Source organism: Anoplophora glabripennis, unplaced genomic scaffold (genome assembly GCF_000390285.2).
Source record: "Anoplophora glabripennis isolate ALB-LARVAE unplaced genomic scaffold, Agla_2.0 scaffold46, whole genome shotgun sequence".
Classification (NCBI taxonomy): domain Eukaryota; kingdom Metazoa; phylum Arthropoda; class Insecta; order Coleoptera; family Cerambycidae; genus Anoplophora; species Anoplophora glabripennis.
Window position 1 is genome coordinate 601,256 of NW_019416736.1, and position 25,611 is coordinate 626,866.

Sequence of the window (25,611 nt, forward strand, 5' to 3'; positions counted from 1 at the left end):
GCTAGCGATGAGTCACTCTCTATAATTTCAACCGCGGAGTATAGTTCATTAATAATTCATATTTTCTTAGTTGGATATCAAATCGCAATTTGTATAAAAGCACTCCTATACAAGGTGACGGTTTTAGAAACGTAAAAGTTTCTGCGGGGGAAAAGACTCATTTTAAAACATTGATTTTCAGTGCATTTACCATAGTTCCATAATATATACCACAGCTACCCCATACACAGTTACAGTGATACCATTTTTTTATTGTTGTTTGCAATATCTATAGCACATTGAAATATTTCGTAGTTAAGTAAATTAATTTAATTTATTTTGAGGTTACTTTAAGACACATATTTTCGCCAGTAGAGGCTATTTTCTTTTATTAATAGTTAATATATTATATTGCCAATAAATTATATTTACACATATTCTGTGCTTTTATGCAAGAAACTTACCCACCTGAAATAAGGTGCCATCTGTTGGAGCTCTGGATATCTACACTACTCATCTTTGAAATCGGAGTAGCTGATTGGTCAGATTTAAAAATTCATAGAATTATTGATTGATTTGCAACTTTGTCTTTAGTAATCGAGTTATATTGGACAAATAATTGACATCTTGTGCTGTTATTGAATATTTTATTCATATTAGAATATAAATTATTAGATAACAGACATTTATGTAAAACACAAACAGTAAAATATAAAAGTTTTACAAAGAATTATAAAATTCAATTACTTTTATCTCAAAGGCGCTACAAAATTTTCAAAAATATGTTCCCCTTTTGTGAGGATTCGGGAAAACAAGTGCACAATAAATTGCATGCCTAAACTGATACATATTACGATTGTTCGATAAAACAGAAAATTAAATATTATTTAAAAGACATACACGCTAGTAATTTCAGTGGTACCAAATTTTCAAATAAAAAGTAGATGATATTTGTATTTTATTGCAAGAATCAGTCATACGTGTTAATAGAGAAGATCAGCAGTCTATATTCTCGCTTTTACAATTACAAACATTTATAAAATTCGATATAGCAAAAACTACCACTAAAATTTCTGATTATTGTGTATCAACAGGCATCTGCAGACTTAAAATTTCATTGATTGCCTCTTCCTGAGATGGATTCACGATAACAATTAAAAAAATCCTCAACAAAAGTAAACATACCGAACATATATGGTGTTAACAGGGGTGCATTTCTTAATCTGTATGGTAAGTATCACAAATGAGATCATCAAGGCGAAGAAAAGTGTTAGACCGGTCCAGAAGAGGAACTTGTTAATTTTTGAGGTTATGGCGGGTTTATTTTCGCTTTTGAAAAAGACTAGGCCTAATAGGAGGCCAGCGACGCCGCCTACGAAGTGAGCTTCCCACGAGATCAGTGGTTCCTTCTTTGAATAGACGTGGACTATGTCGTAGATTACGTCGAATAGCACCAGGATGCCTATACAGGTCGCTCGGTATATTTTGTATTTAATGGTGTGGTAATTCTGGAACAAAAAAATAATTAATATTCAAATATTTTTTTCGATGTCAGAATATTATGAGAAACAAGAATGTGCCTAATAAATTAATAACAGATATTTTAGACAGTTTTCTAAAGTCAACAAACACAGAATTTCGCAAGGTTTATGTTTCCCCGGCAGTATATAAACTTATCAGTTTAAATAAAACCGATTTCCAGAAAGAAGACAGTATAGAACACTAACAAGTAACAAGACATAAGCAAGATGGATGATGATTCTTTGAATAATAAAATGAGCTACAGAGCTGTTTATAACTGAAATAAACTCGATACGTTGAGTGAAATGTAGGTCATATTGCCAAAATACGTATACGAACTGGTTTTCTATCTGAGGATTGTAATATCGCTTTCAAATGCTTCAGCGAATCTACGTTTCTGCCTTACAAGTAATCAATTAATGAGAACTTTTTTACACCTTACTAATGAAAGAAATAAAATAAGAAGGAAGAAATTATTTAATTTTTAACTTTAATGATTAGGATTTAATGATCCACTTTAAATATTTGGAGTATTTCACCTTTTCTCCCACAAATTTAACGTAAATTCTTTTCCCATTATTTTCTCTTAAATACTCTAGGGCCACTCAAAACATTATACAATAGGTACAAGTTGTATTCGCTAAATTTGTTATTCACATTAAAAGTAGATTACGGACGCACATAGCACCATTCTAGCTGATGACGAACACAAATGTAGCGTACAATCTGTGTGGTCTGTATGGTGTGGTTTTTATAGTGTATAGCGACTGTAGCAACCATAGTTATCATAGCGAACATAGCTTAACTCAACACTTGAGCGATTGTAAGATTCGTTGTTTCTATCGTGTAGAGAATGTAGCGAACATAATTATACAAAACATAGCTTCCATAACGAGCATAGCTACCACAACGAACGCAGCTATAATGACGAACAAAGCTATGTTACGAACATAGTTGCGATTGTAGCTACCATAGCTTCCATGACGAGCACAGCTTTCACGACGAACGCAGCTATAATGACGAACAAAGCTATGGTTGAGAATGTTGCTACCATAGCTTCCATGACGAGCATAGTTTTCGGGACGAACGCAACTATAATGGCGAACAAAGCTATGGTGACAAACATAATTGAGAATGTAGCTACCATAGCTTCCATGACGAGCATAGTTATCACGACGAACGCAGCTATAAAGACAAACAAAGCTATGGTTACGAACATAGTTGCGAACGTAGCCACCATAACTTCCATAACGAGAATAGCTATCACGACGACCGCAGCTATTATGACGCTATAGTGACAAACATAGTTACGAACGTAGCTACCCGTTTTGTGCCCTGACATAAAACAAAGATGACTATATATTTTTCAGTATACATAACAGACATAGCTATCATAGTGTAGTGTGTGGCTTTGAACATTGTCATACGTTTTATTTGTTTTTTACTGTTGTAAATAGCAAATATAATTTTACTTTTGCATACTCACCAAAACGATATCTGCAATGTTCGAAATAAGGAGGGCATAGACTCCCGCTGAAGCCCCTATCACAAGATCGGGATGAACACAGGACGCTCCTAAAACCCCAGTAACACCCCCCAATACGTAGAGAAAGAAGACCCTCAAATGCCCCTGGCGCCTCTCCAGTAGCAAGGCGAATATACACTGGATCACGACGTTCAAACTCAAGTGATACCAGTCGTCGTGGACTAGCATATAAGTTACAAATCTCCAGATCTCGTAGCACTTCACCGGTTCAAATCTAAGTACCTTTTTGACGTCGTTGGCGAGAAAGATGTGGACACAAATCTGGAACAAAAGAAAGCAACAAATAGTTTAATTATTGCAGCGTCAAAATATCTGAAAGAGGTCAAGAGTTATTTAATAAATAAGCATGAAGAAATAACGTTTAATATACAGGGTGTTTATTAAGTACTTGTACAAACTTTAAAGGGTGAATCTCTGACTAATTTTAAGATATAAAGTTCATATGAACATGGGTCCGCAACGGCTTGGTTCTTGACATACAGAGCGTCAAAAAAAATGTTTGTAAATTTTGATTATACAGGGTGACAAAAAGAATAGGTCAACATTAAACTTGAGATACTAGACACCAAAATATTATGTGTATTATGAGCTCGTCATGCTTTATACGAATGTCGCTGGTTTAAGAAATACAGGGTGTTGAAGGTTTCAATTTTATTCTGAAATATCTCAATAACTGAGAAAGTTTTGATAGCATGACACTGAAACTTGGTAGTGTTGGGTTTTTTGGTGTGAGAATTACGAATTTGAAGCTTATTTTGACGTTACTCCTAGAGGGCGCTAGTTACACCATATTATTTAGGTATATCAGAACATATTTTTTTTATCTGTTAAGCTATGCTTTAAAAAAGTTAAAAATCTAAAAGAAAGTTCAATTCTACATAAAAAATGTACTCTTGTATATGTTGCCTAACTTTATCGGTTTCTGAGTTATTTGCATTTAAAAGTTTCAATGTATTTTGTGATTTTATTTCAGGCGCTGATATTGCTATTTCTTTTCAAAGTAGGCTTGTATCAAATTTTCATGTCAATAAATATTAACGTATTTTGCGTGCGTATGATTTATTATTCGTGCAAAATTATTAGCTAGTGATCAAAAAATGTCAGACATAATAATTTTTTCAACAGTGAGATGCATGATAGAATTTGTGTTTTTGCTCAGGCTAATTTTGCGGCGCCCCGAAGAGAGAGTATGTTCATATGAACTTTTTATCTTTAAAATTAGTCACCCTCTAAAGTTTGTATAAGTATTTAATAAACACCCTGTATATAACACTAGATTTATGTAAAATAATATTATTTTGTACTTATATTTAAATAAAATTATCTAGCTACTCATAATCTGGAGCAAATTTCTCGCAATATCCGTCATGTTTCCGATATAGAAAACAAAATTTGTATATATTAAGCGAAATGTTATGAGGTTTTCAGAAGTTTTTAAAACATTAAAGTTTATTTTTAGACAAGTAGGATTATGATAAATATTTTTCTTATAAGCCATCACGTGTACTAAAATATGAGCGATCGTAATTCATAAAATAACGGGGATACTTGAATCTGGAAACGGTATTCTAATCTTAATGGAATAACAATCATTAGCGTCTGTGAAATTTTTTGCACAAAGGGGTAAAATAAAAAGACTGCGTATTTTAGTCTTTCCGTTAAATGAACCCAAACTGTACAAGTTATTTGTTTTGGCATTTACAGATAAATTTCATCTAGTCAGAACTATCAGACATTAATATAATTTTAATGAAACATATTTTTCAACACTAAGCATAGGGCAGGTCTGTATTTTCAAAATTGTAGACGTTAATTACTCCAACTATGCTTCAGTTAAAATAGTTCAACATTTATTGCTATTATTCACGTTCATAACTCGTTATAAGTTTCCTTTTATAAAAACGCCCTGTACATAAAAGCTAAAATTATCTAGCAACTTATTAATTACATCCTGTTGCAACATCTCGCGAATGGTGTTAAATTGGACCTTTTAAAATACTTTGGTTTATATATGAACCTATAATTAAGGTTAAACACTCTTAGCCACTGGTTATTTGTTAATTACGTTTGACCTTTGTAATAATTTTAGTCATTAGGCCTGTCATCCTATTATAAAAACAAGATTGTTTTCAACTAGGCCACTTACTACACACTACTTCTGCAGAAACAGTGAGTTTCATTCCTCATTTTAACAAAGAAATTACACTGAAAATCAAATAATACTGACATACACATAAATATGTGGGAGCAGGAGCGGTATATTAATCTTCCACGGTAGAGCAGACCATGCATGCTACTAAATAAAAAATATAGATATTTTCTTGTATTTCACATATATGAAAAAATATTGTTAAATATAAAAGTTTATGTTCAATTTTTGCTTGTAAATTGAAGTCGTGTGATGTAAGGGTGACTTGTCCTTATGGCACCCTTTTTTTGCCATATCTCCCTTGTTATTAGACTCACGAGCGATTATATAACTATAATCCTGAAAATAAATTTGGATAAATTTGGACAGGACATAGTTAATACAATGCAAAACATCGCGTTAATGTTAAAAATACTGTCACCGCAGTTCTCGGTGGTGAAAATTCGAAATATTTGAAATTATTCAATTTTCGTGGCTGAAAACAGGCATTGTCGAAACCAAGAGAGTTGCACGAACAAAATTTGGACAGGACAAGTTCTTTGTGGTTTGTATAATTTGAAGGAAAATTTATATAATGGAATAATTCACATTATTATCTTTGTCCAAAAATAAGGTAGGTAGCTGAAGTGCAAAATACAGGAAAACACATTGTACTTATACTGTTAGAATGCAGTAAATACATAAAGATTAATTCTGTACGCTCAAACCAGTATGTAAAGCTAATGATAATGACGCAAATACGCAAAATGAACAGTAAATCTCAATCAATAAATAAATCTTGTAATACTGACGAATATCTGTTGAATTGTTTACCTTATTTCTACCTTTTCTGACATTTTCTTTGTAATATTGCCATTGATTTTATAAGCTACACTAATTTAAATATACAGGATATAACTAAACTACTTGGCTGACTCGTTTTTTGAAGTTCCAAATTAATGCAATTTTACATTACAAAAAACAGTTGAAGAATTTATTTCATTTACTGAAATTTTTACTACCATTGTTTAAAGATGCCGTAACACTTTTAGTATTAATTACAAACATTTATTTATTTTTTGACGATGCTGTGTGTGATAGACTTGTATCCGACGAGGATGTTCAGTTGCCTAGTACCTGCAGTTTTGTCTGTTTACTTGTCCATTTAAAACAAAATTAGCCTCATCAGAAAAAATAATCTTTCGGATTAAACCTAAGTTTTGATTATTCATCTCAATTATCTGCTCACAAAACTGCGTTCTTCGGTCAAAATCGTCTTCTAATAGTTCATGTATCAGTTGAACCTTATAAGGATGATATTCATTTTTTCGGAGTATTTGTGACACAGCTCCCGATGACAAATTACAATTCCTGGAGATTGTCCTAACGGCTACATGGGGATTATTTACAGTTTCTAGTAAAACGTCTGGTTTAGAATCTTCTGATATCTTTGAATTCAATTTTGCTGACAGTAGATCTAGTAATTGGAGGTCGATCAGGATGAATTACATTAAATAAATTACACACTTCTTGTTGAGTACACTCTGTCTCCAAAACCAATCATCATAAGTACTTCGATACGTTCTTTCTCAGATAAACGCATTTTTAAAATGAAACGTAAAACTGACAACATGACACTGACAAACTAAACGCCGCTGATAGTTTGGTTTTTATTGTCACAAAACACTACATCAAATTAGTCTATGGGTTATAGTCCAGGCGATATCTGTTTTAAAAAGGGTATACTTAGGTAAAACGCATATGATCGGAGATTTTTGCTTTAACGGCTTCTAAATAACATCAAAAATGATAATTTTTCTATGCAAATAAAAAAACACGTGGGCTTCATTGTTATTGCACAAAAGTATAAAAAAATAGCAAAAAAATTCATTTTCGCAATTGTCACGCTTATAAACAATTGCAATAATTTAATGTTTTTTCAACATTTTTTTATTTTAAAATATGGTTTTAAAGGACTCGGAATGACGAGTATTTAAAAAAAAACCTGATGACCTGCCCATTATTTTCGGAGTTATAGCACGTTAAAGTTAACCCTTATTTACAGCAAACCTATAAGGGTATAAGGGCTGTTTTTTTGAACTAATAGGTTTGTCATTCCGAGTACTTTCCAGATATAAATTTTCAAAATTTGCAATCACGGGCGTCTCATTTAAAATGTCACTCAAAGATATTCAAGACCGCGTGAAATCAATCAGGGGTGGGGAGAACCGTTAAAGCAAAAATCTCCGATCATATGCGTTTTACCCAACCCGAAACAGATATCGCCTGGACTATTAAGGAATGAAAAACGATTAATACAAAGAAAATTGTTTTGTTTAAGATAAAATTTGGCATACCAAGTTGTTTTTATTGGCTTTAAAAAAAATGTTCAAGGCTGTTCAATTTAAACATTTTATTTAATTTTCAAACGTCATTATTACGAAAACCGCTGATTTTAGAGATATGATATGTTACACAAAAAGTGTTCAGAATTTACCGTACAATTCAAAAATGGCATAACATACAGGGTGTTACATTAAAAAAAATCAATGATGACTGCGTATGTTATTCTTGATACACCTTGTATACAATTTTCTTATGTCAAAAAATCCGTAACTAAAAATACTAATCGACGTGTCCGAGCGTTTTTCCGCAAAATAATTACCTGAATTTTAAACGAATGCACTGTAACAAAAATAATACCAAGTACAAAAAAAAACAACACAACATAATTATATGGAGCATTAAAATATTTCAGTATAAATAAAATAAGCGTCTAGATATTTATATAGATGTAATATGCTTTTTTATTTCTTATACAAACTTTTTTGTTTAAAATAGAATTATCTTCTATCTTTCATAAGCTTAATAATTTATTTAATTATTACATTGCTGATATTCCGGATTATCATTATGGCTTTTTGCATTATATTTTCGTGCATTGAACTTACCTGTAAAGTGCTAACAGTGAGAATAGCAAAAGGCGCATTCCTCAAATCGTACCATCTCCGCCTCTTCTTCACGTAATAGGGCACTAGGAACTTGTCCTCGTCGAACACCGATCCTGGCGTCGTTGCAGGACTCGGAAGATACCCATCACTCCTGACCAATCCCTGGGAGCCCGTCATCGTCGAGCACAAGGGCAACAGCCCTCCTCACTGTAACAATTCGCGAGAATGTTGGTAGAAGAATTTCTCCGATTAATGAAGATTTGAGATTAGGATCATCACAGGAAAATGGAGTTAATGAGACGAAGGCCGACGGGCTTGTACTAAATTGTTTGGATTTGCGACGCAGTCTAGGCGGTCTACTCAAAGACGCGAATTTTTGCTTGCGGCGCTATGTTGATACACGAGTCCATAGGCGTGGGTAAAATCGTTTACTACAGTGGATAATATTATTAATATCTACCATTCGAAATTGACGTTAGTTTGGTGAAGACGGTCAGTGTTAGGGATAGTTCCCAGTCAGCGACGCGTGGCAGCGGCAGGGTTTCGCGTTATTACTGCAAAGCCCTTCACGACAGTGTTGCCAGATCAAAGAATAAGTCTCTAGTTTTAGGGAATTTTCAATAAAATAGCGACATAGAGAGGATTGTCTACAGATATTTATTTGTGGCATAATTTTAGTTTTCTCTCTGTTTATTGGGTATTTTGTTATCTGAGATAAAAAATAAATAACTAACTCTACAAGCTTTTAAACCAAAATTAATTTTGTTAAACTATTTATGACTAATCAAAAAATCACACTGAAAATAATAAATGTTATACTCAGTTGATGTTTTGAAAATGTTTTCTATATTCTTTATCAAAACTTATATTCATGTTTCTTTCTTAATTAAAAAAATTAAACTATCACTCCTTAATTGAAAATGAAATGTCATTATAAGGTTTAATAATGAAAAAATATAAATTTTAGGAAACATTAATTATTTGTCTAATTTTTTAGTGGGAGATTGTTAATTAGGCAAAAATAGTTAAAAAAAAACCTTGAATGATCCCTTTTGGTTTAAGAACAGAAAAAGAAATTGCAAATACTTCAAAATCTAGAGACATAAATATAAATCTTTCTAACACTTCAACTCTTCTTGTGATAAATATAAAAAATTAATTTAAAAATAACAAATGTTAAATTGCAGACGATATAAATGTGTAAAACCACAAACGATGTAAACATAAACAAATATAGTAACTTCTATAACTTTTATTTATTTATTTTTCTTTATTTTTTGGAATTTTGCCACCTTTGAAAAAAAATTTTAAATTAGTGAATGGTTATTTTTATGAAAGTAATTCTGTCCTACCAAAAAATCTCACTGAAAAAAGCAGACAAATAGAAAATACATACAAAAACATTACTTATATGGCGCACTTTAAAAAGGTCGTTGACGTTTCAAAAATTCACTGTTTTCGTCTTTTGAACATTTTTTGACTTTACTTTTTAATAGCTTTGAAAACATATTCCATTTCCTTAAAATACAAAAAATTCCAAAAATTAGTTTATTAAAGTTTATTGCAATATTTCTAGCACCTTAACTTTACCATTATTTTTTTCTTACAGCAGTACAACACGTCGCATGATTTTTATTTTAAACAAGTGACAATCTTTCTATACGAAGCATGCGAATTTAAAGTTTAGGCATGCGCTGTAGAAATCTCTGTAGAGAAGCACCCCAACATTCTCTTATCTTTATCTTTACCAAATCGCTGCGACACGCTACTGTTGAGATGCCTCTATTTGAAAAAAATGGTAACTTTTAGAAGCGGCAAAATTAAACGATTCTGATATGTTTGAATAGGAGAATATTCATATTTCTACACTTTCTCAGCTAAAAACACGGAGTAACAAAATTTTAAACCAAAAACTAGATTACACTTTCCCGAAAATTTTTGACGTGATCAATTGCTCCTTTACATCAAATTTTCGAGTATTCTAACCTAAATGTGTGAAAAAAAACGGTTTTCCGCTATATATTATGTCAATGGTGAAATATGGCTCCTTTCTGTCAATTGGAAGACCAAAAACTTGTTACATGTATTTGTAACAATTGTATTATTTCATTTATTTAAAAAAGAAACCTCTTTTTTATTGGACGTTTGTGGTATCCTAGATAATTTCAAATATCTCCGAAACTGAAAGCGAAAAAGTGCGGTTTTCTTCAAACTTCAAAATAATTCACTTTTTCAGTAACACACGAATTACAGAATATTTAATTATGCCTATCTCAGGGATTGCTACAAACAAAAACAAAAATTCAAAACGAGTTTACATAATTGTTTGGGATCCAAATATTGGAAGGTTGTCGTCCTTCCAAATAAAATTTTAGTAATATTTCATGAACGTAACAAACAACATACATATACAGAATTGAATTACAAAGTAATAACTACGTTACATGTAATACGATAACTGTTAAACAAAATTTTATCGATTTCTACTTGCTATCTCATTGTCACGACCACAGTAAATTCAATAATTAGTTGAGTATGATTTCATCACTATATATACGTGAACATATATGTAACGGTTAAGAAACAAACAACAACATTAATATGCATATTTACGTTCCTTCAAATGAACACATATATTGTAGAACCATTGGAAATACATACCAAAAAACAATCAGGAAAGACCAATCGCACTCACCAGAGTTATATCCGTACTAATTTTATATCTGGTGTAAATGAATTGCCGGCCAGTGCAAATAGTTTTGTTCTCTGTATACACTAACTCACCAAAATATTATAAGATGCGGTCATAAAATAAACGAATGATTTCATTAATCAGTGTTTATGTAGATCTAACTAGACAGCTAATTATAAAGCACAGATGGAACTTCAAATAATGGTTTTTAATTATAATATAGAAATACGTTTTCAATTTATCAGTATGTATTACAATTTGAAAACTTGAAGTTATGCCCAGTTTTTAGTTTATTGTTTCACTTTTTTTAATATTTTAATATTTGTCTGAAGTCATTTTTATTTATGTATATTATTAATAACAAAAATATGTATCATAATCTTACAAACACAACTTACCAATTCGTCAAATGTAAACACATATGAGCTTGCAAACTCTGTCACATATGTCTGATGTTAACTTATAGAAACAATAAACATACCTCACCGGATTCATTGTTATGTCCTTCTGTAATGAAATGCACAACGTGTCTTGAAAAAATTAAAAATAAATTGCTGTTTATACGTACATATGACTAATTAAAAAAACTCGGTAGATGTAGATATGAATACAGTGTGTTTCCGGATGGGGTACCGCACTCTTTTTTATTGTTGATTTTTCGAGAAAAAGTTTTGCTTATTCTGGGATCAAATATGTAAGAAAACATACAGGACATCCAAAACATTTCAAAATGTCAAATTTTTCCTAAGCATGCCTTTCATTTTTGTTTTCCTTAAAAAACTGTATTTAACAAAGTTGTACGAGAACTCAAGAAATGCTTAAATACGGGGTTTAGTCGGAAAAGAACAATAATCACATTTTGCAAATAAAAAGACGCTATCTATATTACATACCATACAATTACCAATGATATTTCCTTATCAATGTCAAAGTCAACATATTTACTTTTATTAACTGCCCACAGTAAAATTTTTATTAATAATGCTAACCCTAGAACAACGAATTTATCTTGTGTAACGTTTTAGAACCGGTAATGTTTCATCTGCAATACAAATTTTTTATGCAAAGTATCCAAATGTAACTGTAACTCGCAGAACAGTTCGCAAGCTATTTATGAAATTCGATACCACCGGTGATGTAAAGAATATTAAAAAGATAAAAAAATGATACAGTGATAATGATGTAGTACAAGACAATCCAAAGATGTCTCAGGAAAAGGTCAGAAAACATAAATATTAGCAGATCTCATATTCGAATAATTTTAGGATACAAAACAGATTCTTTCACAATATTTTATTTACTGACGAATCAACATTCACAACTAATGGTGTGGTTTCCTCTCAAACTTGTAGATACTGGGCTAAAGATAATTCATATTTTCGATTGATAACTAAGTCAAATATTTAAAAAAATAAATGTTTGGTCATAAAATAATTGCTCCTTATTTTTTGGAGGAAAATTTTAATCAAAATTCGGATTTGGAATTTCTCAATAACTTTGTTTTAGCAGAATTAGATAGCGAAAATTTAGAGTCCAAAAAAACATAATATTTCAACAAAACGATACCCTGCACATTCCACACTTCCAACTGGAGAAATGTTAAACCAGTGGATTGGACTCTATGAACCAATACCTTGGCCTGCTCGGACACCCGAGTTGTCCCCATTAGATTATTTCTTATGGGGATACCTAAAGCAAAAAGTGTATTCAAACGATTTTGACGATAACATTGATTTACTTAGGCAAAAAATTCAGGAAGCTGTTACCACCATAAATGAAGGAATTTAGAAAAATATTAGAAAAATGTGTAGAGAATGGGAGAAATATGAATTATATGTAGAAATAGGTACAGTGAATTAATTTTTTAGAAATATTATTATCGAAACATTTTTAATACAAAAATAACAAAAAAAAATAAATAAATAACTGAAAAAATAAAGAAATTCAACGAATATTAGGTAAAACATAATCTTCTCGGATTTTTTGAAAATTTGTCGACCACTTTATTAATAAAATGGTTCATGATTGTCAAAAATAAGGTTTCTGTGTATACTCATCATTGCTAGGCCAATGAGATGATTTTGTACCATAGTATTTCTCAGCCAGGTTTTTATTCTTCTTTTTTTTTAATTTAAAATTCCAGAGCTAAATTTTTAAAATATGGAAATGTATTACTTTTTAACATAAAATGTATTTTTAAATTCTCTTGTCAACAAATATTTATACTAATTTATTACTATTGTTTTTTTTTAATAAAGTAGTGTATTCATTTTCAACATTAAAGTTGAAGTAAATAAAATATTCTATTAAAAATTTCCAATCTAATATTTTCTCAACTTAAGAAGGTTTTTGTAGTTTTTTCGAATTTCTAGGGGGAATTTCTACTGATTTTTTTCATGGTAGATTTCATAATAATACATACATTAAAATCTATATTTTTTTATTTTCAAATTGACCACCTGGAAAGTTTTTTATTTTTCAGCCTTGATATAGTTATTATTATTATATTATTACATATTCGGAAAACTTATGAAAAGAGCTTTAAGTTAAAATAAAAATCGTCAAGATTCGTTGAAAAACAACGGAGTTACAGACTGTCAAATATATTATTTTCAAGCGAATTTCGCTTTTTAACGGCAGGACTATGAATACTATCGTCATTTTCTTCGGACTCGCTGTCGATCGCTTCCTCCACCCCTCCGCCACGCCACGGCTCGCCGAAAAATCAAGCGACCCACTGACTTTTGACAATACTTCTAATGCACTTAACATAATTCCACAAATAAAATATTTTTTTCGGCAACCGTCCGGGAAGTGGCTACTTCCCGGACGCTTTTTCTTTGAGAAAGTAGCATTTTTTCGGCCTAGTCCGGGAAGTACGCACTTCCAGGACTAGGCCGGGAAGAATCACATCGTTGTTGTCATTGTGAATATGAAAATCTTGGAAGGTATGATTTTGATAAATGCAGTTGAACATTACCATAGCAACGAAATAACGACTGACAGCTATCTGAAGTGAAATTAGTTGACATTTTAATTTTCGAAAGTTTGCATGGTTTTTGGTCGCAATTGTCGCAATAAACTATGGAAAGCAACAGCGATAGTGAGTTTGAAAATGTGCCTTACGAAATTTCCAATGCAGCAGCTGCTGCTACAGCACAATTATTGCCTGAAAAATCAAAGTCCAGGTACGAAAACGTTTATGATTTGTTCACGAGATGGATGGATATGAAGAAATGCAAAACTATTACAGAGGATGTAATTTTAGCTTACTTGGCGCAAAAATCTGAAACTGTCAAATCCTCTACCCTGTGGAGCATGTACTCTATGTTGAAAAGTACCATTTTAGTGAAGAAAAATGTAAACATAGCCACTTTCCCAAAGGTAATCGCATTTCTTAAAAGGAAGAATGTTGGTTATAAAGCAAAGAAATCAGAAGTCTTCAGCAGCGAGCAAATCAACAAATTCATTAGAGAAGCAGATAATGAAACATATCTAATGCTAAAGGTAATTTTAACAAAATATTACGATTGTAGGATATAAAAGTATCAACTTAATTTGCTTCATTTTCAGGTAGCAACAATTATTGGGTTAGCCGGTGCGTGTAGACGGGAAGAACTAACAAAAATGTCAATTGATCTAATAAACGACAAAGAAGATATGTTGCTCGTGAAAATACCAGATTCTAAAACACATATTGAGAGAAATTTTGTTGTAATTGGGCAAGAAAACCTGCTGTTGTATAGGCAATATTTATCTTTACGGCCATCCCATACTCCACATAACAGATTATTCGTGAATTACAAAAAAGGAAAATGTTCGATTCAGCCCGTTGGTATCCACAGTTTTGGGAATCTCGGATTAAGAATTGCAGAATTTTTAAATTTACCCAATCCTAAAAATTACACAGGCCATAGCATGCGTCGAACTTCAGCGACGATATTTGCTGATAATGGTGGAAACATCACAAATTTGAAGAGACACGGTGGCTGGAAGTCTACCAATGTCGCTGAAGGATATATAGACAATTCACTAACAAACAAAATTAAAATTGCCAAGACCATTCAAAAATTATCAGATGAAAACAATCAATATGAAACGGAAACTTTACCTTCTTGTTCTGACTACAAAAGGCATTTAAATATACCAAGCATTTCAAACAAATTAAACCCTTTCAATATTAGCAATTGCTCAAATTTTACTATAAATCTTAATATAAATAAGAATTAGAATGTTTCTGTTAGTACCTATATTCTGTTCGAATTTCAATATTTAATACAAATAAGAATTTAATTAATTAATTTGTTCTACAAAAAAATATAATAAAGAAATGTGTCTCATTAATTTGTTATTCTACATGGTTGCCGAAAAAATAGTGTACGCAACACGTCCGAAAACAGTTTTTTTGAACTCGCAGACTTCCAGGACTCGCCTACGGCTCGTCCTAGAATTTTGTCAACTTGTCCAAAAAAACAGTATTTTCCGGACTTGTTACGTAAATAACTATTATCTGGGAAAGTACTCAGGTTGCCGGTTATGACAGTATTTTTTTAACAATAGGTCGTCAATTTTGACAGTCTGTAACCTGTTTTTCAACGAATCTTGACGATTTTTTTTAACTTACAGCTCTTTTCATAAGCTTTCCGAATATGTAATAATATATAACTATATCACGCGCGTGCGTCGTATATTTCATTTTGCTACTAAGGCTAAAAAATAAAAAACTTTCCAAGTTGCAAATTTGAAATTAAAAAAAAAATTATAAATTTCAATGTATTATTATGAAATCTACCGTAAAAAAAATCATTGCGATTGTGGAATATGCTCGGGATCGTCCAGATTAATAATCAGTTAATTCAGGCCATAACTTGTAAACTATTCAACTTACCGATTCCAGATTTCGTGTGAGTTATTAGACAGTAGTGATAAGGAATGAGAGGATGCGATGCCAAAACTTTCTGGTAATAATAACGCAGTTTATAAATGTTTAATTCAATAGTCATAAATAAATTTTTTCTGTTTATAACTTTCGATCTAATCAATATTTTTTGACGCTCGAGGGCTAGTTTTGTAGGTCTTTTGGAAACGAAAAAAAAGTACATTACTGTTTTCTCGTGGAAATGAACGGAAAAAAGTTATAAGTGAAAAACGTGAATCTACGTAAATATTATACAATTAACCACCCTGTAAACAATCTTCCTCCCATTTTTATGACTGTGGCAACTAATATGTACTTGTACATAATATTTAGCATCTATAGCGATAAATTCAGCTTGCCAAAACAAAAGGTCGCGAAATGGTAATTTCCCAGCTCTTTTTCCTGGCCTATTAAATTGATGCGATTTTGCAGCGAGGGTAATTAATATTTTGTGCACGATAATAGAAAACCATGTTTTCGAAGCCATCCTACATACAAATAAATGCAAATATTAGAACATACAATTATCACATACACTTCGACAAATACTTGGTGTTAGAAATATCTTAACTACTCGACTCTGGTATTCGCATGAGTTAAATCCGTGCAAAAGATTATTTATTCAATCAAACGTGTAAACCCAACGTAATGGCACACAATCAAATATCAAAGAAAAAGGAAACATACGTGAATCGTTATTTCTTCACCACATCCATTTACTTTTTTTCGGGATTGCGCGCACCGGTTGTGCTAGAGTCGTCTCAGCCGAAATTACACTGCAATAACTCGCGCGTTCGTACTATTAATAGTTAACTGAAACTTTATAAAAGCGAAACTATAAAAGCGGATTCCCGATCCGAACCGTATCGTCGTTATGGCGGAATTTTTGCCCGCTAGTAGCCGCCTGGGTGACTAAATTGTTTAATTGGCACACCTACGACTGTCCCGAAGGCCTAACAGGATTAATGACACGAAAGTATCTCTATTACGGTTAACTGGACGCGGGTCAGAACTAATTAATATTGGTAAAAGCGTTAAATGAACTTCTTTGGATAATTTTGGTTGATCGCTCATACAACATATTCTGCTTATGGTTGAATATCTGATTTCGCGGTTTAAACAGATTAGGGACGCTGTAGTGTATCTGAAATCAATTATATCTGGACTTGAGTATGGGCGAGATATAACCTATAAACTGTATGGCGATAGACCAGGGAGGATCTGTCGAAATATTCCACTTCTTGTAAGAAGAGGTAGGCTAATTTTTGCCGGAATAACATCAGTACAAATCACATAATAAAAGTGTAGATCCCTAGATCTGGGCGAGGTCCGGAACATTTTCAAAATGGCAAAAATGTTTAAAAAAAATTAAAAAATAGCTATTTTATCTAAGTTTTTTACTTATATCTTGGAACCTATGCATTTTGGAAGAATATTGGAGAGGAAAAAAGTTTTTGAATTGAATTTTACACAATATACTGTAAGTTAATTATTAACGATGTTGCAAATAGCAATAATTGATGAAAAAAAAAGGCAAAATAATTAAGTTCTTTGGATAATTTTTTAAAAATATTTTAATTGCTCGGAGGGTATTCTAATTTTGGTACTAAAAACTTTAGATTAAAATAAAACAACACACCAAATTTCATTAAAAGCGATTCTATAGTTTTCGCAAAATAATTTTTGGAAAAATCGAATTTTCAAAATGTTGCACAGCCTCAAATACTTGAAAATTTTTTCACATAGAAAAGACCGCTCAACCTCTCAAATGGTTTTTCAAAAATTGAAATCAGTTTATTAGAACGGCCACAGAAAATTTTTTAAGTTAACACTCTTTATTTATTTTTAAACAATTAGATTAGATTTATCAATTTGCAATTTAGTTTTTTTCAAAAATTATAATTTTAAAGTACTCGGACAGACGCTTCTTTTTTTTTAAAGTTAAATTCCCTTTATTGGTACTCGAGATATAAGCGGTCAAAGTTTATCGGCATTTACCGTTAATTTATAAACAATTTAGCAATAATCTTTGATCCAGTGGCTTCGTTTTTCCGAGTTCTAAGCTGGAAAAAATTTTCAAAAAAATAAATTATCGGCAACATAGATGAATCAGCGGAAAAGCTGTCGCTCGCACGCACGAAAACACAAAAAGTGGGGGGGGCTTTCGCTCCGAGACTGAATTCGGAGGTTCAAAATGCGAAGGTACGAAAAAAATTGCATTATCTCGGCTTCTAATGGACCAATATCGATATTTTTTTTAATCCGATGTCTCGCGAGCCAAGGAATTCGAATATCGTAATGCCAACACTGTCTAATTTGCACATATTTTGTTATAAACAAATTTTATTATTTATGCATTAAATATACTGTATAATTTACCCTATGATAGATAGATAGATAGAACTTTATTGACATTTATGTACATTAAGTGGTACATTTATAGTCATAACATAGGCTGAGTAGTGTTCATAAAAGTTAAAAATTCATCCACAGTATAAAAACACTGATTTAAAAGGAATGATTTCGTAAACATGTGAAAGGTTTTTTGAGACATGTTTTTAATCTGTTTTCGTCTACAAAAATTATCAAACTTGTTGAACAAACTGATTGTAAGTTTGTTACGTTTAGTTAGAGTAATACGCGAATAAGATTCAACCAGATTTCCAGCGTGTCTAGTCTTATATTGATGTACATCAGCATGAGATTGCAAATTACATGCTATTGTATTTAGTTGTAATTATTACAATTATTTAAATAATTTTTGTTTAAATAAATTTAAAAAAAAAACATTTATTTGGAGATTAATTTTTTTGTTAAATACAGATAAAATTAAGAAAAAATAGTACTTTAAAATTATAATTTTTGAAAAAAACTAAATTGTAAATTGATAAATGTAATCTATTTGTTTAAAAATAAAAAAGTTTTCAATTTTTCAAAAACCATTTGAAAGGTTGAGCGGTCTTTTCTATTTGAAAAAAATTTCAAGTATCTAGGTGCTTTATTTGAGGCTGTGCAACATTTTGAAGATTCGAAAAATTTTTTCAAAATTTTTTTCAAAAAAAATTTTGCGAAAACTATAGAACCGATTTTAATGAAATTTATTATGCTCTAAAGTTTTTTTTACGAAAATTAGAATGCCCTCGGAGCAATTAAAATATTTTTAAAAAAATATCCAATAAACTTGATTATTTTGCATTTTTTCATCAATTATTGTTATTTTGCAGCATCGGTAATAAATTTAAACATTTTTAACTTACAGAATATTATGTAAAATTCTATTCTAAAACTTTTTTTCCTCTTCAATATTCTTCCAAAATGCATAGGTTCCAAGATATAAGTAAAAAACTCAGATAAAATAGTTAAAATATATAGTTTAAAGTTTTTAAACATCTTTGCTAATTTGAAAATGTTCCGGACCTCGTTAAGATCTAGGGATCCGCACTTTTATTATGTGAGTTGTACTAAAGGTAATCTAGAAAAAATTTGCTTGCCCTCTCTCACATCCACCTCAAAACAGATCCACTCTGGTCTACGAGCTCGCTAACGAATATTAATAGTGTTTTCCACAACACCATTAGTTAACTTCAAAGTCAAACTTTTTTCGAAGACAACTCTGTATCTCTGTCAAAAGTCAAAAGTATTCGATTCATTTGAATTGTTGTCAAATATAACAGGGTCACTAAACAATTTTTCTACTTCATTTTCTTCTTTGTTCACAACCTTAATTTATCCTCACGATATTTCGAGATAATATATTTTTAATAGCCCTATTTTCTTACATATTACAATGCAAATCTTAACAAACTTTTTAACGAGACAGATTATTACTAAAAATTATCAAAATTTTGAATGTAACGCAATTACACTATTTCCGCAACAGTCGCAATACTAAGTTATCCAACCCATTTATAATTGTACACTTATTGATGTTGTTGACCCTAGTCTAAAATTACACTATTCTGCAAGTTCCAGGAAGAGATGTAAAATGTTCAATACTATTAGTATAATATTTGCGTATCTAATATATTAATTTATGTGGAATTACTTTGAATTCGAAAGATTTTTTAATCACAGAAAATACGTAAATATTATAAAGCAAAAGAAGTGAATATGTCATTTGTATAATGTATAAATCAATATTTAATTCCTAAAATATAAATTATTTGGACCACGTATACAAATTGAAAGAATATTACAAGTACCTGACGTCATTTCAATTAAACTGTAACCATTTCAAAAAGGTAAATAGAAGTAAACATTTCTTTTTGGTTTCTTTGGCTAATAACCACCAGAACACTTATTTTGTCTAAATATCTATTGAAGGTGGTAGATTCCACTGAAATTCCCAAAAATTTACCACACTCTTCTTTGTCAATTTTTTTTAATGGTTATACGCTTGAATAAATTTTATAATTACATTCAAATGCTCAGTCGGTTTACTTGCAACATAAACTTAAGAAATTTTTATAACTTCTTAAAATTATTATCTACCGATAGATTTACAGTCATATTTCAAATGTTTTAAATATACCTACAGGGTGTCTCAGAAAACAATGGTTATTCAACAACCACACATTCCTCAAATAAAAACAAAAATAAAGACAACATGAAAAATGTTTGATTTAATATTTGTACTATTTGCAGACTTACTTTTGATTTGAAACAGTTTTTCATGTACTTTTAATTATTATCTGGGGATTTCACACAAGAAATGTCTATTGCCAATTTTTCTAAAATTGCTCAGTTCAAGTAAAAAGAGATTTCATTTGCTGCTCTGAAAAAAGAAACATTACAGGTCCCAAACTGACCCTGTCTGGGAAACGGAAAATTTTAGCAACTATACTTATATTTATATAAACTATTTTGTTCGGCCAAAAAAATTACTCAATTATTACAAAATATCTTTTTGCTGTAGATTAGTTCACTCAGAGGTAGAAATCGGAAGGATAAAAAAAGTGTTTTCCTAATCTTTTCAGACTTGCACAATTGATTCTCCTCCTGCTTAAAGAAACAAAAAAAAATCATACAAATATAGCTGTTAAAATATTTAATTTCTCAGATATACCTACAGCAGCGTTGCCAGATGTCCCGATTTTGGCGGGACGTCCCAAAATTAAATGTCCCGCGCGGGACACGCTCAGTCCCGCTTTTCCCGCTCTTGTTTTGTTTTTTCTTTAGCAATTATTTTCTCCAGATCTCATCGATTTTTTTGAAAGACAATTTGTTCCCAGATATCCTGAGACCTTTTTTTAGGCATCAATTATACAAACCCTTAGTATGTCCCGTTTTTGGACGAAAGAATCTCGTTTTTTTATTCAAAAAATTTCAAAATTCTGCTTTGCCCGAAAAAAAATCTGGCAACGCTGACCTACAGTGAATAGTATTTCAAGCTTCTATCTTTTCCGAAGCAGCAAATTTAATCTTTCTTTGAAATAGCATCTATCAATTTTAAAACGTAACTTTAAATAAAACGTTTTTTGAGTGACTTAAATTTGAATTGTTTTTACATGAGAAATCTGTAATTGCCCTGTGACTACTATTTTTTGGGATAACCTATATATTTCACAGAAAAATAACGATAGAAATTTTCAAATATTTTTTTTTTATGAAAAAAAGTTACCTACCTAATGAAGTACCTACAAATTTTCACAAAATTCTTAGTGATATAAATTTGCGATAAAGTGATAAAATGTACATGGCACATGCCTATTAGTTTAATTAAAAAGAAAACTAGGTATTACTTAAATATGCAAATTAAATACGACGCACCCAGTCAGGTTCCAGAATCAAATATTTGTAAGTAGATAAAGTAGTGTAAGCGTGTAAGCATGAAATTTTAAATATTACCCGGGAACTAATGACCGTACAGGAAATCCAAACAGGGTTTTGACAACTTCAAAGTATCCTCCATCAGAAAAAATTTTTTTTCGATACAAGAAACTTGGTTAAAAAAAAGATAAAAAAGATTTTCGCTAAACTTGAGGTAACATTATAAATAATGAACAGACTAAGGATATTTTTTATTTTTTTTAACCTTGAGGTGTCCCAAAGAAACCCACAAGAATACATACAGCTGCGATTTTTCTTTCATTGCCATCCGAAAGATTGAAATTGTCACTTTTGGTAAAAATCCATTAAAGGATAAATGTTGCACCTTTTTTTCATTTTTTTAAATTAAAACTATTTTATTTCGCAAAAAATCCAAATGTTTTTTGATAAATAAAATGTTAAATGTCAAAAATATACAATATTGACAATAATCTTCAAAAAAATCATCTTTTTTTTAACGTGGTTTCCACCTGATTTTCACGCCCAATCAGTCGTTACATTTTCTTTAGCAAATCTCGAATACTTACTGAATTGTCTAGCACACAAATTGTTTCACGACTTTCAATTAGAAAGAAAAACAGTTTTTTTATAAAACTAACAACAATCTTTTATGCATACCTATCCGAATAAAAAAATATTTTTTGAAAGTAACAATTTCAGTCATCTAGTTTCAAATGAAAAAAAAAAATTGCAGCGGTTTGAACTCTTGAGGCATTCTTTGGGATACTATGACGTTAAAATAGCCGAAAATATTTTTAGTCTATTTATTAATTAAATTAAATTAAAATTATCGCGAATTTAGCGAAAATCCTTAGATACGCAAATTTATACCTTTTTTAAATCAAGTATCTTGCATCGAAAACATTTTTTAAGTACGTCTTATATGTGGTTTTATACCTAGAGAATATTTTGAAGTTTTAACTCATCGTACATAGCTCATGAACAGCTCAAATGAAAAAGTACGAATCAAACTAAAAGAGTTGGTTGATAGGCGAGATTCTAAAAAAAATGACTGAAGCCCGTGATCCATTTGAAAGGGAAGCAAAAATTTTTAACTTGCAGATCCTGAAACTAGAAACTTCAAGCTTTAGTTTGCGTTTTTTATTGCTTCATGACCATTATTCGCCAAGTTACAGTCTTTTGAAGTTACCTAAACATTTTGAATTTTTTTTTCTATCCTTTAATTTTGTGACTAGTTTAATACCGAGGAAAGAATCAGCCCGTAACTTATTAACTTCAAACTTTTATTAAAAATGAATTTCCGATCAAGAACAAATAATCAAAAATCACCTGTTGTATCGTATATTTACTACTCCACTCACCTGGTGTCTATTCAGGGCCCCATCCCACCATCTCCTCACCACGGACACCCACGCAGTATGTGCACCCGCCAACGTGCCCGAACGCGTTGTACCCCATCACCGCCATGTGACAGCACGTAAGGACACCTCGGGCTGGGGAACCATCACCATAGCAACGGCGTGTCTCGCCACTACACCGGAGAAAGTCAATGGATCGAGGGTGTTGATCTTTGCGTCTTTTGCTTTGCCTCCCTCTTTTGTCGTGGTTTTTTGGAAAAGTCGGAAAGTTGCCTGGAAAAGGTATACGCCATGTTCCCGTCTCAAATATACAGGGGGTCCGCAAACTCGGCCTATATTTTTGTATTAAACCGTATCTCACAAGAAAATAAATAAATACTGTATTAAGAAATGTTGAAGTTGAGACGGAAACTAGGCAACACACGTCACGTTAGGATTGTGATTGACCGCGTATGGCGTGTACGTCTGTTCTGCGTCTCTAACATTTTGTCCACATTTACCGTACACCAACAGCATATCCGTCCATTGGTGATTACTGTTATATATGCCATTGTAGCAATATACTAACAGTTAATAACAAAATCGCTCGATGTCTACTGTTTTACGCTCATTACAAAAAAATCTTTTACATAGCACAAGAATGGCATCGAACAAGAGGCAGCCAACAAAGGTGACACCAAATGATGCAATCGAAAAGGTAAAAGCTTCTTGACAACTGTGAATCAAAAAATATTTTTTCAAAAACTGTTTCCTAATATTTTTAAAATTGGCGAAATCCATCAGGCTCCAGAATGCCGTAGGGTAAGTAATAATAGAAACCATACAAAGTATAATCATTTGGGTTTGATCGCTATATTTGGTATACCTCGAGTTGAGTAATTCTTTGAATACTTATTAAGAAATTATGCTCAATTTACTCTATGTTAAACAATACATACATGAATGTTAAAGAAAATATTTATACAAGTATATTCTCAAAAGATTTTTTTTCAAATTATTTAAAAAATGGTTATTCACGGGCCTTATAGAAGAGAAGACCAGCTAAATATGATATTACAAGATATAGATGGAGGTTATGTGTTCGTCATTAAAATTCCTAACAGTAAGACACATAGGTACTCACAAGCAGAGAACATTTGTCATTTCAAATGTATTTCTTAAACGCACTATTAGAGTAAATATTTGAAATTGCCGCTTCCGAAAGACTATAGCTTTGTTCCTAGAGCAATCCAGAACAGTTTCCTACAGTCAAGCGCATGCGCATTCCGATATAATGCTTTTCAAAATTCAATGTTTCGATTCAACTGCGACTGCGTCTCGCTGTTGGCAACTGTTTCTGATGCATATGAACAAAGCTTATACGGGTCACTCTTTCATATACGCTCTTTTTCGACGATTTTAGCAGGTTATAGGGCATATATTATCTCCATCAAAAGACATGGGGGTTAGAACTTGCTTGAACTCTGTTGAAAATAAAATTCAACTTTCAAATGGAATTGCTACAAAAGTGGTTAAGATTTCTGATTCAGTTACTCCACCAAGGTCTATTCTTGATGGAAAAATAACACTTGCTCCATTATTGGAACTTCAAAACACGATACTGTTTTAAAAGGTTATGTATACCATTGTCGACTTTTCGAACTAAGAAAATCATGGCAGTTGATTCATTTGAGTTGCAAAATTTGTTCAATTAAAGTAAAAAAGTCTTTTTCATTCCAGTCAAGTAAAATGTTTAGTTGACACTTCGGAAACATTATTACAATGCCAATAACAGTTTTCCAAAAAATAATTTTTGGACTTATATTTTCATTTTCGTCAGAATATATTATATACATTTTTCTCAGCCTGTATGTCGGTTTAATTTAAATCACTCTGTATATGAAATCTAAAAAGTAACAATTTCATTAACTGAAATTTTCTAGGTGAATGTAGTAAATAAATATTTTGAGAAGCAGAAAATAAATTTATTATTCAAAGAAAGTTAAAATATTATTTTGTTTTTTTAAACTAGGTACGTGAACAACGAAGGAGAAACAGCAGGAATAATTTGTTGTATAGGCATTTTCTATTACTTCTGAATAATATTTCATAATTTAATTATGAAAATGACTAGTGCCATTTTGCCCAGCGGTTTCCCCTTTGACGAACAATATGTATAAAACATGTTTTTAGGTTTATGAATCTGATTTCCTGTTCCGTTGTAAAGCGACTAAACTGTTTATCTCTGTGAAATTTATACTAATACATCGAATCAATAAACCCATATGTTTCCTGTAGTATCCAGATGTATTGTGGAGACTTTTCATAATAAACAGAATGTCAATATTGCCATATAATTTTACATTTGCTGCAAACACATGGTGGTCCCGTTTTGAAAACCTGAAAAGGATATTCATTAGACTGGTTTCCAAAAACATCTATTTGAAATTAGAAAAAAGTATATATTATACAGGGTGTAATAAATTTGACTTCCACTACTTCAGCATGAGATAGAGTAATCATAAATGAACAAAAAAGTTTGATATTACAGGTTCGTAAGATTAACATTTTTCAAAATACAGCGAGTTATTAATATTGGGGAGTTTCATCACAACGTGTCAACAGCGCTTAACCTGCACACCACGTGTACACGCGTCAGACTTGTCCTACGGAAAAAATGTAAACAGCTGTTATTGTGAAACATATAGCAAATTTCAAGACAATTGTTTTCCAGTTTTTAAATAAATAA

At 31.4% G+C, this 25,611-nt stretch overlaps 2 protein-coding genes across 5 annotated transcripts; one reads left to right on the forward strand and one right to left on the reverse strand.

Moving 5' to 3' along the window:
* Positions 1-635: 635 nt before the first annotated feature.
* LOC108904236 (protein rhomboid) lies at positions 636-22,964 on the reverse strand. 4 transcript variants are annotated; one of them, XM_018706704.2, is made up of 4 exons: positions 22,887-22,964; positions 8,126-8,332; positions 2,987-3,307; positions 636-1,487 (listed from the first exon to the last, which is right to left on the reverse strand). In XM_018706704.2, the coding sequence occupies exons 2-4, from the start codon at positions 8,300-8,302 to the stop codon at positions 1,146-1,148; spliced, it is 840 nt and encodes a 279-aa protein (XP_018562220.1). In that variant the 5' UTR covers positions 8,303-8,332; positions 22,887-22,964; the 3' UTR covers positions 636-1,145. The 4 variants fall into 4 exon arrangements, with proteins under 4 accessions (XP_018562220.1, XP_018562219.1, XP_018562221.1 ...); XM_018706703.2 differs by lacking the exon at positions 22,887-22,964 and adding an exon at positions 16,423-16,531; XM_018706705.2 differs by lacking the exon at positions 22,887-22,964 and adding an exon at positions 11,216-11,295.
* Positions 13,739-15,051, forward strand: LOC111691885. Its single transcript, XM_023455356.1, has 2 exons — positions 13,739-14,324; positions 14,391-15,051. The coding sequence occupies exons 1-2, from the start codon at positions 13,902-13,904 to the stop codon at positions 15,045-15,047; spliced, it is 1,080 nt and encodes a 359-aa protein (XP_023311124.1). The 5' UTR covers positions 13,739-13,901; the 3' UTR covers positions 15,048-15,051.
* Positions 22,965-25,611: the final 2,647 nt, after the last annotated feature.